General features: G+C 41.5%; 1 protein-coding gene across 1 annotated transcript in view; it reads left to right on the top strand.

Annotated features, from left to right (window-relative positions):
* The window catches only part of SLC1A4 (solute carrier family 1 member 4), a 41,851-nt gene that overhangs the window by 24,751 nt on the left and 3,345 nt on the right, over positions 1–13,755 (top strand). The window contains exons 4-7 of the mRNA XM_027865088.1: positions 820–995; positions 4,246–4,479; positions 6,870–7,064; positions 10,021–10,155. Coding sequence (XP_027720889.1) covers positions 820–995; positions 4,246–4,479; positions 6,870–7,064; positions 10,021–10,155 — 740 coding nt within the window. The remainder of the gene's footprint in view (positions 1–819; positions 996–4,245; positions 4,480–6,869; positions 7,065–10,020; positions 10,156–13,755) is intronic.

Genomic DNA, 13,755 nt, shown 5'->3' with positions numbered 1-13,755 from the left:
CCACTTCACTATCTTTGCCAGGAAAACCCCAAATGGGGTCATGAAGAGTTGGACAGGACTGAAAATGACTCAACAGCAATGGCACCTACCTCACAGGGTTGTTGTGAGGATCCAAATAGGTAATATTTTTAAAAAGTGATTAGCACAGTGCCTGGCACATAGTAGGGGTTTAATTAAATGCTTATTTCCTTCTTTCTTTCCTTACTTCCTTCTCCTGTTCTTCCTCTTCCCCCTACTTTATCTGCACTGTTTGTTCACCAAGGCCACCAAAACGTTATACAACTCAGTTTTCTTAAGACGCTTCTCTGAAGAATGGCTCTATCTTCATTCTCTGTCTCTACTCTTTTCATGCCTGCAGCCACCTTATTTAATTTACCTATCACAAGCCTTCTCTCCCATTTCTGCCCTTCTGCATCTTGTAATCTCTCTCTCTCTCTCTCTCTCTCTCTCTCTCTCTCTCTCTCTCTCTTATCTCTCTCCTCTCTCTCCCTGTCTGTCTCTCTGTGTGTGTGTCTCTCTCTCTCTTCCTCCCAGTATAATCTCCCATTTTTCTGTGATGGCATTTCATGTGACTGGTCCTCAGCCACAGCTTCTATTTCATTACTTCCCATTCAGCCCTCTCAATTTTCTTTTTCTATCTCCTGAGCTTCCTCCCTCTTCCTTTTGAAGGTCCCTTTAAAGAGGAAGATGAAATAAAACCGAATCTTTCTTTCTTCCCCATTGCAATGTTTCTGTCTGGCCTGAAAACCCTACGGGGCAGATTTAAATATCTCCAGTTTTCTCACCTAAGGGTGAGGCCTGACCACTCTATCTCCTCAGTCCTTTCAGGTCCCTTATGGCACAGAGATCGAAGGGATGAATATCTTGGGCTTGGTCCTCTTTGCCCTGGTCTTGGGAGTGGCCTTGAAGAAACTAGGCTCAGAAGGAGAAGAGCTGATCCGTTTCTTCAATGCCTTCAATGAGGCAACAATGGTGCTAGTGTCTTGGATCATGTGGTAAGTGCAACTTCCTTCTCATATCCCCCAAGTGCGCCCTGTTCTTCCCCTAGATAAGAATGTAGAATTAGACACTGGATCAGACGTTCAGGCCACTTAGCCATAGGTTCCTTCTATGACCATGGTACCAAGGAGTATGTCATAAGAGGGCACATAGGCGGTGTGGTATAGGAAGAGGAACGTCCTCTCTAAAATGAGATCTGGATTCAAATCATCTGGGAAGAGTACTGCCTGTGCCAGTGTGACCTTAGGCAAATGACAACCTCATTGGACCTCAGTTTCCTCACCTGTCAGATGAAGGGGTTAGACCAGATGACTTTCAAAGTCCCTTTCAAAGAACTATGAAGTTTGAATGCAGATCGAAGTATACTATTTCCTCTTCTTTCTTTTTTCTTCTGTTTTGTTTTGTTTCTCCTTTCTTGTGGTTCCTCCTATTGGTTCTAACTCTTTACAACATGACTGATGTAAAAATATGTTTAGGAGGAATGTATATGTAGAGCTTATGTCAGACTGAATGCCATCTTAGGGAGGGAAGGGGAGAAAAAGTAAAATTCAAAAGCTTATGGAAGTGAATGTTGAAAATTATTTTAATTAATTAAAAATAAATTAATAAAAAAAATTTTTTAAAAGTCCCTTCCAGCTATAGATCTGTGACCCTATGATCTTATTATTTGTCCCCCCTGACTTGAACCTCAAAAGTACCCCATGTGCAAAAACCAAATTGCTTCCTCATTTCCCATTTATCATATCAATAGCCATACTACTGATAATAGGTATAGCTTTTTCATTGATAAATATAGCTAAACCTATTTTGAATCTGTTTATATTTTCAATCTGTACCATCTCTTGGTAGCAGTGAGTTTTGTAAGTTTGTAATTTATTGTATAAAAAAGTTTTGTTCTAAAACTACCTGTTTCAAGGACCCTTGTTCTGGTCTCTAGGAATTAAGGGAACCAACCATAACCAGTGTGTACCTTATTTATACTCTTCATAATTTTAAAGGTTTTGATTATATCCTGTCATAGTTTTTCTATACTAAAGGGTCTTGGTTCTTTTTTTATTCACTAAAAATGATTAAAAATCATTTCCTGCTTGGAAAGGTTGGGAAATAAGGGTTTTCCCATTTGACTTTGACTTGACTCTCAATTTCTTTTTTTTTTTTTAAATTCTGAATTTAACAAACTCCAAAAAATGGAAACTTTTTCAGTAGGATAATATGTGAAACTTATACTCTCCAATACATAGTTTACTTTTTTTTGAGCATATAATAAATTAAATATGCTACTTGGAATCAACTCAAACTGGCTCTCCAAAAGTAACTATTAATTTTTATTAATGTCTTCAAGAGCTTGACCCTTAAAAACAAACAACACACCACGCTCTGATTTTTGGCCCCAGTGACCAGGGCAATTTGCTTATCAGAACCCAATTTCTTTGTGTGTTCACTTCCACCCGTCATCAGTCATAACATCCGGGACTTATCCTCCTGCACCTTTCATCCACAAAGCACTTTCTTCTTTGTTAACCCTTACAAGATTCCCAGCCCTTCCCTTTCTCGGAGAGATTCCTGGAAAGGAAATGTTTTAGTTACTATTTTATAACTGAAGGAGGAAAGATGCTTAGAAGCTGGTGGAAATTCTAAGAATGGGTGGGAAGGCAAGGAGAGCCCACAGGGTCCCATGATTATCTTTCCCAACTTGAAACATCCTGTGTTGGTTTTGATTTTACCCATGTAAACATTTAAGTTTTGTATCACTGGTGTTGTTCGGGGAAAGATCTGACACTTTTGGAAAGGAAAAAGCTAGTGGGGTTTTCAAATCACATGTTAGTAGTTTGAGGTTATTGGCTTGTTGTCTTCCCAAGGGTGGTGGCCTGGAGTAGCCCTCATCAAGAAGGCAACACTGTCTTATTAAGCCCATTTTATCTATAACCAACAGTTGCACAGTCATTCATTCTTTCAAGTGGATGAGCTGGTGATGCTCAGTTAGGCAAGTCCCCAGGCCATCCAGGGTCAGTTTGATATTTTTTTATTCAAAAAACAGACCTTACATAAAGCCGCAATTTAAAATATTCTGAACATCAGGTGCCTTGACCAGTTCTAGGAAAGATATTAATCAGTTTTACTATTAATTCTTCTTTCCATTCAACCTATCTTCTCTCCCCCTAATTACATAAAAACCAAAGTTCCCTGTTCATTTCCTATAATGAATAAAACAATTGAAACTATAGTCTTTCTAATCTAGATGATTAACTGACTTTGCTTAATGTAACTCTTCCTATAATAATCTCTGCCCTAGGAACATGCATGGCATTATTTTAAATAGATGTACACACCAAAATCAGCAGACCTTTCACACAAAATCGGTTTCTCATGTCAGAAAAGAATCAGAAAACCTTCCCAAAAGATGTAGATTTGTGTCAGTTTTGCATCACAGCAATTCTATTAAGTGGTTGTTAATCCTTTGTGTTTATCATTAGGGAAAAAGGCAACAGAAGATAAATATAACCAAGGTTACAAAACAGGCAGAAGCTACCTGTTAGCTCCCAGGGTCTGATCTCATCCTTCATTACACTTTGAAAAGATATTTTATTGAATTACATTCTTTAGGACAAAAAAGGTCATATAGCCTGAGGAAGAAGCCAAGTTTCTAGTCATGGGTAGGCTGCCAGTTAATCATGACCTTGAATCAGTCAATGAATAAAATTCTTCTTCAGTTTTCTGGTCTGTAAAATAGGAAAAAATGCTTCTGACCCTGCCTTACCTCATCATGGATATTGTTCTTTGCTCATATTTATCAATCGGGAAATAGTCAGTAGAGTTTAAATAACTAACAGAAGTCACAAAGCAAGCAGCAGCTCAAGCAAAATTTAAGCTCGGAAACCCCAGAGTCTGGCCTCATACTTTCATCCCACTAGGAGAAAGTAATTCTATTGAGTTCCATTCTTTAGAAAGACGAAAGTGACATAGTCTAGAGAAAAAGTTAAAATTCTACTCATGGATCTACTACCAGTTAATCATGACCGTGGAACAGTAAGTAAATCAAACTCTTCCTCAGTTTCCTGGACTCTAAAATGGAGGAGATACCACCAGTCCTATCCTACTTTAACATGGATATTGCAAAGATAGGGAAAAAATAAGCAAGATGAAAGCCCTCTGACTCCTATAGCAGAAAGACACTACCTTCATAGATACTTCTAGTCTGAAAGGTCAAATACCTTTTCCAAAGAGTCTTTTATATTTATCCTATAGGTATGTTCCTGTAGGTATTATGTTCCTTGTTGGAAGTAAGATTGTAGCAATGAAAGACATTGTCACCTTGGTGACCAGCCTGGGAAAGTACATCTTTGCGTCAATTCTGGGTCACATCATCCATGGAGGGATTGTTCTGCCACTCATTTATTTCGTTTTCACACGGAAAAACCCATACCAATTTCTTCTTGGACTCCTCACACCATTTGCAACAGCCTTTGCAACCTGCTCTAGGTAAGTAATCTCCAAGTGCCATTGTTAACTAATGCAAACTATAAACTGAGGAAGTTTCTATGTCCCCACTCAATTCCCCCAAACATCCATGTACGTGAAGAAGAACAGAGATGGGGAGAGTTACCTAAACAGATTCTAGGGCCGTACAGTGGTTAGATTCTTCTTCTCACTTTTAGTTGTTAACTACATCGCTTCATTAGTTACCTTGGGTTATATTTTTGGATTTGTCCATTCAATTCATTAAATATCTGTTAAGCCCTGTATGCCAAAGATTGGCCAAAAATGTTCTGAAGATACAAAGACAAAAACGGAATAGCCTTGGCCTTCACGGGGTTTGTGCTCTACCTACTCCTGGGATATGACATATATACATGTACACAATGAAATACAAAGTATATATAAAGTAGTACAAACTAATTGAGAAACAGAGAGAGAGAGAAACACTAATGAATGGAGGTACGGTAAGGTAGGACAGGATTCAGGAAGGCCTCCATGCAATTTCATTGGCTGTCCCTGGAATTCTCTCAGTCCTCATCTCCACCTCTTGGCTTCCCCCGTTTGCTTCAAGTCCTAGGTAAGACCCACTTTCTTCAAGAAGCCATTCCCAATCCCCCTTAATGCTAGTGCCTTCTCTTTATTGCTTATCCCCAACTAATCCTGTATATCTATCTTGTATATACATAGTTGTATTGCTTCTTGAGGGCAGGGAGTGACTTTTGGTTTCTTTGTAGCCCCAGCACTTAGCACTGTACCCAGTACATATTGGGTGCTTAATAAATGCTTTATCGATTTCCTTTTGCAGACGGTAGCATGTGGGCTGTGCTTGGGAAAGAAATTGGGAGCTCTAGTTGATGTAGATGGGGAGAGGCAAATGCATTCCAGACATACGGCATCAAATTCCCTTCTCACCATTCATGTCTAGAGGGAGCAGACAGAAGTAAGCTGGAATAGCCTACTTATTTGCTCAAAACAGCAGCATGCCTTCACTGCAAGCCAATGAAAACTTGGCCTGTGTAAAGTAAGCAGATTAACTCAGTAAGGAAACATTCTGAGTAAGTGTCTGGGGTGGTCAAACTTGAGCTCACTGAGAGGTGCTCAGGAGGTGTGCTTTTGGCCCCAGAGGGGAGAGCTCAGACATGGGAAGCCACTGTATTTATCCTCACATCACATCATCAAGCATTTAGTAAATACTCATGATGTACTCATGTACCCTGGAGATGTAAAGAAAGGCAAAAGGACAGGCCCTGTTTTCAAGGAGTTCACAGTTTAATGTGGGACAACATGCAAACAACTGTGTACATCTAAGATCAATACAGGATAATTTGGAGGTAGTTGACGGAGAGAAGGCTCTAGCATTAAGGAGGCCTGGGAATGGCCTCTTGTAAAAGGTGGGACCTTAATTGGGACTCACAGGAAGCCAAGAAGTGGAGACGAGAAGGGAAAGAGTTCCAAGTGCAGGAGAGAGTCGAGGAAAATGGCCAGAGCTGGGAGATGTTGTCTTATGCAAGGAACATCAGCGAGACCAGTGTTGGTGACCTCCATGTAAAGAAAGTCTTTCTAACAATTAGAGGTGTTCCGAAGTAGAATGCACTGTTCTAGGAAGTAGGAGCTCCCTTCCCATGGAACAAGATAGGATTAGAGAGCCACTTGCCAGGGATATTATAGAAAGGATTCTTGTTCAGGTATAGGTTAGAGGAGATGACCATTGAACTCTCATCCAACTCTTAATTCTCTGAGGTATAAATTTAGGAAATAAGACAAAAAGATGATGGTAGGATATTTACTGCCTATCCACAATAATGGTATTAAATAGTACCAAGGGATTGCTTAGTTAATATTAAAGGAGGGGGTGGACTTCATTAGCTTTTTTTCTAAATTACATTTTATGGTTTTTACTTAAAAATCCATTTTCTTCTCCCTACCCCCCCAACTCCTCATTGAAAAAAGAAACCTTTGTAACAAATATGTATGGTCATGCAAAACCTTTTCACCACTGGCCATGTGCAGTAAACATGTGTCTCACTCATCACACTGTGAATCTGTCCCCTCTCTGTTAGCATTCTTCGTCATCAGTCATCCAGGAGTTATGGTTGATCATTGTCTTAATCAGAGTTCTTAAGTCTTTCCAAGTTGTTTGCCTTTATAATGGTATTGTTATTGTATAAGGTGCTCTCCTGGTTCTCTTCATCTCACGGCATCATTTTATATAAGATTCTTCCTAGCTTTCTCTGAAACTCTTCAAAAACATTGATAAATTTTTTTTAAAAAGAAAGAAGAGGTAAAAAGTAAATCTGTTATGCTAGGAATCATTTTAAGACCTACAAAGAGATTCTGAATTGGACTTGACCAGACAGGCTATTTCCATCTTTCTTGCTTTTGTTCATTTCCAGCTCAGCAACCCTCCCATCCATGATCAAGTGCATTGAAGAAAATAATGGCGTAGATAAAAGGATCAGTAGGTTCATCCTTCCCATTGGGGCCACCGTGAACATGGATGGGGCAGCCATTTTCCAGTGTGTGGCGACTGTGTTCATCGCCCAGCTTAACAATGTGGACCTGAATGCAGGACAGATCTTCACTATTCTGTAAGTGACTATCTTCTCTGAAGCTGGGTTAGAATTTTAGGGATTTTTCCGGTAAAATTTTTTCAAAAACATTCCAAATATGAAAGAATTCGTGGGCAAAAAAGACTTTTTCCAATCTACACGTCAACCCGAAAGGCTGATGTTGTCTTTCTGAGGCTCAGATGTAACATAAGAATAATAATAATAATAATAATAATAATAATAATAATAATAATAAATCGACTCTCTGAAAACAAGGGTGTTACAAAGGGGGTTAAGGTTTAACAGTAGCTCACAGGGGAGGGCAGAGTATGCTGTTCCCTGAGGGAAGCTCCTCAGTCATTCCCCCACCGAGGTCGTGTGTCTCCAAAAGTGTGGCCTCTGGTTCAGCAGCTGCAACCATATTTATTTTTAATTCAGCAGAGAGCAAGGCATATGACAAAAGCAAGAGTGTGGTTAGTGAGTTCGTTAAGGGGAAGGGGAAATGCACTACGCAGGGAAAGGGGGTCAGCCAGTGTGGCCGCTTGCTAGGAGGAGGTGGGGTGCAGATGTCGGAATCTAGAAGAACAGGCATTGAGGGTTGGCTTATCTGCACATTGGCGCCCCCTGCTGCTTCTGGGAACCGGGGAGGGGAGTCAGCCCTCGCTGCCAGCTTGTCCTACTTGGATATGTTAACTGTTAAGGCCACAGCACATAAGCAACTCCGTATTTATATTAGTACATAGCAAACTTCACACAATAATCCCATGACACAGGGGATTGGATCAGGGGATTGGATCAGGGGATCCCCGCAAGGCTCTTTCATCTTCAAGTTCTATGATTTGGAAATGGGAGGAAGGGGAGGGATTTTTCACACCACGTCCAACATTCTGTGAATAACCAGTGAGTTGGTCAATGGAAAAAGGTCTCACACTTAGAGCAGAACATACTTAGGGCAGCCAGGTGGTACAATGGGTCTAGAGTCAGGAAGACCTAAGTTCACATCCGACCTCAGATACTTAATAATTGTGTGACCTTGGGTAAATCACTTAAGCTATCTGCCTCAGTAGTCTCAACTGCAAAATGGGGGTAATAATAGCACCTACCTCCCAATGATGTTGTGAGGATCAAATAAATCACTTATTAGCACAGTTCCTGGCACATAGTAGGTGCTATATAAATATTAGTAATTATTACTATTAGTAGTTAGGGTACCAACAGTTAATGTTAACAAGCAGGCTCACAATGGTGTGATTCTAGAGCACTGTCTGCTGCCTAGCGCCATTTTGTATCCTTTGTTTGAGAGAACACCATGGCCAAGGAATTCCTCCCCAAGTGGCCAGACTCTCGGGGACTAGCCTCTCTGTACTTAGTTAGGCTAAGGTCAACTTAGCCAGATTAATTTGAAGCCGACCTGGCCAGTTTCCAGGTCCCTGAAGCCTTTCCAGGAAAGGTAAAACCTGCCAGCTTTCCATCTGCTCAGAACTTCGAGAACCCAGCCTCACTGCACTGCACACCGTGATGAGGCGTGGGAGCCAGGCAGTCAATATATGGCTAATAATTACATGGTTCTCGAAGGCCATGCCAGCAGGGCACAAGCCTTCGCAGGTCCTCCCGAGCAGGAAAGGCGTCAAACACGGGTCTGGCAACAGGCTACGAGCCTGTTGTCCAAGGGAAAGACTAAGTTCGGAGATGCTTGTGTGATAATAACAATAGCCAACGCTTTAAGGTTTGCAAGACGCTTTTTTACGTGTGCTATTGTTATTACATTTGATCCTTACAATGATCCTGTGAGGTAGATGCTATTGTTATCTGTATTTTACAGAAGAGGAAACTGAGGCAAACAGAAATTAAGTGACTTGGCCAGGATCACAGAGACATTAAATGTCTAAGGCAGGATTTGAACTCATGTCTAATTGATTCTAAAGCACTGTGCCATTGAGATGGCCCATCACCAGGTGGACATCCTCCAGCCATTCACATACACATGTTAAGGTGTAGGGGAGTTGTGTGATCGGTATGAGCAGAGTGGAGTTCCCACCTTGACCAAATCATGGATCCTTCAAGTAATAATTAGATAATAATAATAATGTTTAAGTAATGATTAGAGCTGTTGTGGTAGATTGGTTGGTTATTGTCTTTTGTTCTCAAAGTGGACCAAAATGACATCACTATGCTAGGGTCAAGTTACAGTGTGTCCGACTGGGGCTGATCAGACCAACACGAGCTTGCAATGTTCTACTGCGGGTTGGGCACAAATAGGCCGTGTGAACAGTTGGGGCAGATTCTCTAAATTTGCGCAACCTGCATTTCCTTTGAGCTGTTTCAATTCTGCTTTGCTCCTAGAACACAGCACATTCTGTGATGTGGGCACGCGTGCTGGGCAGTCCTGTGCCAGTGTCTCCCATGCCACACAATCAATTCCAAAGTTCTTGAGAGAGACCTTGAGAGTGTCCATGTATCACTTCTTCTGACCACCTTGTGAGCACTTGCCCTGTGTGAGTTGTCCACAAAATAGTCTTTTGGCATTTGGCAAGCGTACATTTGGCATTTGAAAAACTTGGCCAGCCCATGGGAGTTGTGTTCTCCTCAGTAGAGTTTGAATGCGTGGCAATTTACTTCAAAGAAAGGACCTCAGTTTCAGGTATCTTATCCTGCCAGGTGATCTTCAGAGTCTTCCTAAGACAATTCAAAGGGAAGTGATTCCGTTTCCTGGCATGGCGCTGGTAGGCTGTCCAGGTTTCACAGGCATACAGCAATGACGTCGGCACAACGGCTCTGTAGACCTTCAGTTTGGTAGTCAGTCTAATACCTCTTCTCTCCCACACTTTCCTTCGGAGCCTTCCAGACACTGAGCTAGCTCCGGCATTGCGTGCATCAACCTCATTGTCAGTGTGTATAGAAAAACTCCTACGTATCCACTCCACTTTCTGCACAATCTGCCTAGTAGCATATTGTATGTAGCAGCAGTGACCACCTATGCCTTGCCCTCCCGCAGGGTGACTGCCACGGCTGCCAGCGTTGGAGCAGCGGGAGTACCAGCGGGAGGCGTTCTCACCATCGCCATCATCCTGGAAGCCATTGGGCTGCCCACTCATGATCTTTCCCTGATCCTCGCAGTGGACTGGATTGTGTACGTACCCACCCTCTGGGGCTGTGTGCAGATGGGAGGCAGCCATGGTGTGAGTCACGGGACCAGGGCTCAGATCCCACCTTTGCTACTTAATACCTGTGTAACCTTAAAAAATTCACTTCATGTCCCTGAGCCTGTTTCTTCATCTGAAAAATGAGGGTATTGGCTTATATGTCATCGGAGGCCTCCTTCAGTTCTATGTTTGTGTCCCTATACTCGTTTCTCTGATACCTTCTTTTATGGAACATCTGCTCTGTATCAAGCCCTGTCCTAGGCACAGAGAGGGGTGCAGCAAAAGGTAAGTCATGGCTGCTTCCTTGTAGGAGTTTACAGCCTAGCTGGGAGATAAAATTTCTGCATCAGGAAAGTCAAATAAAAGAGAGAAGACAAATAATCCTAACTATTAATATTTACATAGTCCTTTCAAACTCATAAAGTAGTTTGCACGCATTAAAGCCTCCCAGCAACCCTGTGAGGTCATTATTACAAATATCGTTATCTTCCTTTTAAAATGATGAGGAAAAGGAAGCACAGAGCTAAGAAATGTTATGGGTAGAATTTGAATCCAAGCTTCCTGATTCCACATCCTGTATCCACTACACCAGGCTCCCTCTCCTAAAGCCAAATGATAATTCTCAAAGGGTCATTCTCCACGGACTTGAAACACCCCAGAAAGAAGCCGCTCAAACTCTAACTGTGACCTCATAACCCTGGAGCCTAGAGAAACCGTGGAGTGTAATGGCTTGGTCAGGAATTCTACTTTGGCCCCTTATTGCCTGTGGGACCTTACACAAATTATCTAACCTCTTAAGGGCTGAGTTTCATCATCTGAAAAACCACGGGGGATGGATGAAGGGATCTTTAGGGTTCCTTCTAATGCCAGAGTTTTGTGGGGAGGGCTAATGGCATAGTCTTCCAGTCAACCGGGGCTAGAGGCAATCCCAGGGAACAAACGCTTAGGAAAAGTCCCAGCTACTGAGTGGTACCAACCACTAGAAAGAAAGGTGATGCTACTAAGGAAAGAATCTTTCCCCAGTTGGCTCCTTCCTTTACAATCCACTGATACACAAATAGAAGAGAGATTCCGAAAGGGGAAGGAAGCAACATGGTGGATGAGACCAAACAGTAATTTAGGTCTGCTAACCTCAGCAACATGGAAGGTAGGAGGACTTACTAATAAATGATATTTATGAACATAAAGCCTTAAGGTTTATAAAGCATTATAGGGTTAGAGTTAGAATTCAGGTTAGGGTTGGGGTTCAGTTTGGGTTAGAGGTAGGGTTCAGGATAGAGTTAGGGTTTGGGTTAGAGTTAGGTTTAGGGTTGGGATTAGGATTCCAGTTAGATTTAGGGTCTCACTTCACCCTCAGGTGTAGTAGGAAGTATAGGTGTTACTGCCCCAATTTTACAGATGGGAAAACTAGAGCTCAGAAAGTTGTCATTATTTGCTCATGGTTACGTAGTTAATCAAATGGTGGAGGATTCAAAACTGTCATCCATGCTGCCTGTCATTTAATATTTCAATAAGCTCATTTTGGGGGCGGGGTGAGGCAATTGGGTGTTAAGTGACTTGCCCAGGGTCACACAGCCAATAAGTGTCAGATTTGAACTCAGGTCCTCCTGACTCCAAGGCTGGAGCTCTATCCACTGCACCACCTAGCAGCCCCAACAGACTCTTAAATCAAGTTCTAGGTGTCAAGTTACTTGAGTCACATGTAGTCAGAGACTGTATAACATTGTGGTTTTGTTCATTTTACAGACAAGTAAGCTGAGGCACAGAGATGATGGGTCAACCTCCCCCTTTCCCTGTACTCCCCACAACCTAAGTTCCGAAATCCTGAATAGTACCTGGATCAGTCAATAAACATGTATCAAGCACCTACTATGTGCCAGGCTCTATTAAGTGCAGAAGTGGCTAAAGACAGTTTCTACTCTCAAGGAGCTTACGATCCAATGTGGGGAGATCACATTCAAACAAATATATACAAAGCAAGCTATATACAGATAAGTAGGAAATAATTTACAGAGAGAAAGCACTAGAATTAAACTGGTTTGGGAAAGGCTTCCTATAAAAGATGGGATTTTAGTCACTACTTAAAGGAAGCCAGGGCATTCAGTAGGTAGAGCTGAGTAGGGAGAATGTACTTTAAAAAAATTGTTTTCCAGCTTTCTGCTTTCCTTCCAGTCTTGGTTGCATTCGTTTTGTTTGTGCAAAACCTTTTTAATTTAATATAATCAAAATTATCCATTTTACATATAATGCTGGGAGAGTGTACTTTGAGTTTCACATCCAAAAACTGTTTCTAGGGCTTAGTGAGTGGAACTGACTTTTCTAAACCCTAATTTTTCTAGACACTAGGCTCATTGCTTCATATTTTAAAAAGAAACCAGTCTCTTTACTTGGCACAATTTACCTAGGGCTGAAGTAGACCCATGAAGCCAGTGCCTGAAGTTACCATTTCCTCCTCTTCTTAGGATAAGAGATGTCCCCGACTGGTTTGCTTTTTTTCCTCTTCTTTAAAGGGTTTCTCCTTCCTCCTGTACTAAAGAAATGGCTGTTTCTGAGGTAGCTGGTTAGGAAACAACTTGCTGTGAAATTGGTGAGATGAGGCCCTGAGTAAAGGCAACAGCAAAGAAGAAGTGTCACCCGCGATCCCAGGAAGGGACAATATCAATTACCATGTTGGAGGCAGGGGAATAGAGAGCTAGATGTGGACTCAGGCTTGAGTTCTAATCCTGTCTCAGACACGACACACATGGTGGGACCTGGGGTACATCCCTTAGGATTTTTCAAGCCTCCTTTCCCTTATCGATAAAACGAAGGCATTGGCCTTAGCAGCCTCTAAGGTTTCTTCCTTCCCTACATCGTTAACTCTGTGACACCTCTTCTTGTCTTTCTTTCAGCAGCAGGGACACCGTTCTTCTATTTTTACAAAGACTTTAGAAAAGTTAATCTCTCGGTTTTCCCTCTCCATAAAATAGGGTGAAGATAACCCTTGCCTCTCTCAGAGGGGTCCGGTTATAGGAGGCTCTGTCTATGAGAAGCCAGTTTTAACAGCCAAGAACTATTTGAGGGCCAGTTACTAAAAACAGATTCAGTGTTGGGATACATTGGAATCAGGAGACACCATACTCTTAGTTTATGCTGTCCAAAAACACAGCTTCTCCATAATCATGGCATTATAGATTTAAAGATGGAAGAGACTTTAAAACTATCTAACTTCTTCATTTTAAAGATGAGAAACTGGGGCTCAAACTGTGACCCGCCCTAAGGTAACATGGAGAGTAAGTGGCAGAGGTAGGGTTTGAACACAGAGCCTCCCAAGCACTGGGCATATATATGTGCGTGTGTGTGTATGCATATGTGTGTATTGTGTATGTATATGTGTGTGTATATGTGTGTGTGTGTATACATGTAATATTTTGTTGTATTATATGTGTTAAAATATAATCAATATTTTGATTAATATTTGTTTATAGTTATATATAATATAATAACATGTTGATATAAAAATGATTTTATGATATTATATATTTTACATTATATGTACTATAACCAATAGTTATAATACTGAGACAGGGAATGCTCCACTGTTTATT

This window comes from Vombatus ursinus, unplaced genomic scaffold (genome assembly GCF_900497805.2).
Source record: "Vombatus ursinus unplaced genomic scaffold, bare-nosed wombat genome assembly UNPS02014778.1, whole genome shotgun sequence".
Taxonomy (NCBI): Eukaryota; Metazoa; Chordata; class Mammalia; order Diprotodontia; family Vombatidae; genus Vombatus; species Vombatus ursinus.
Note: the sequence above shows the minus strand (reverse complement) of the source record. Positions and strands in the feature narration are given on the sequence as shown.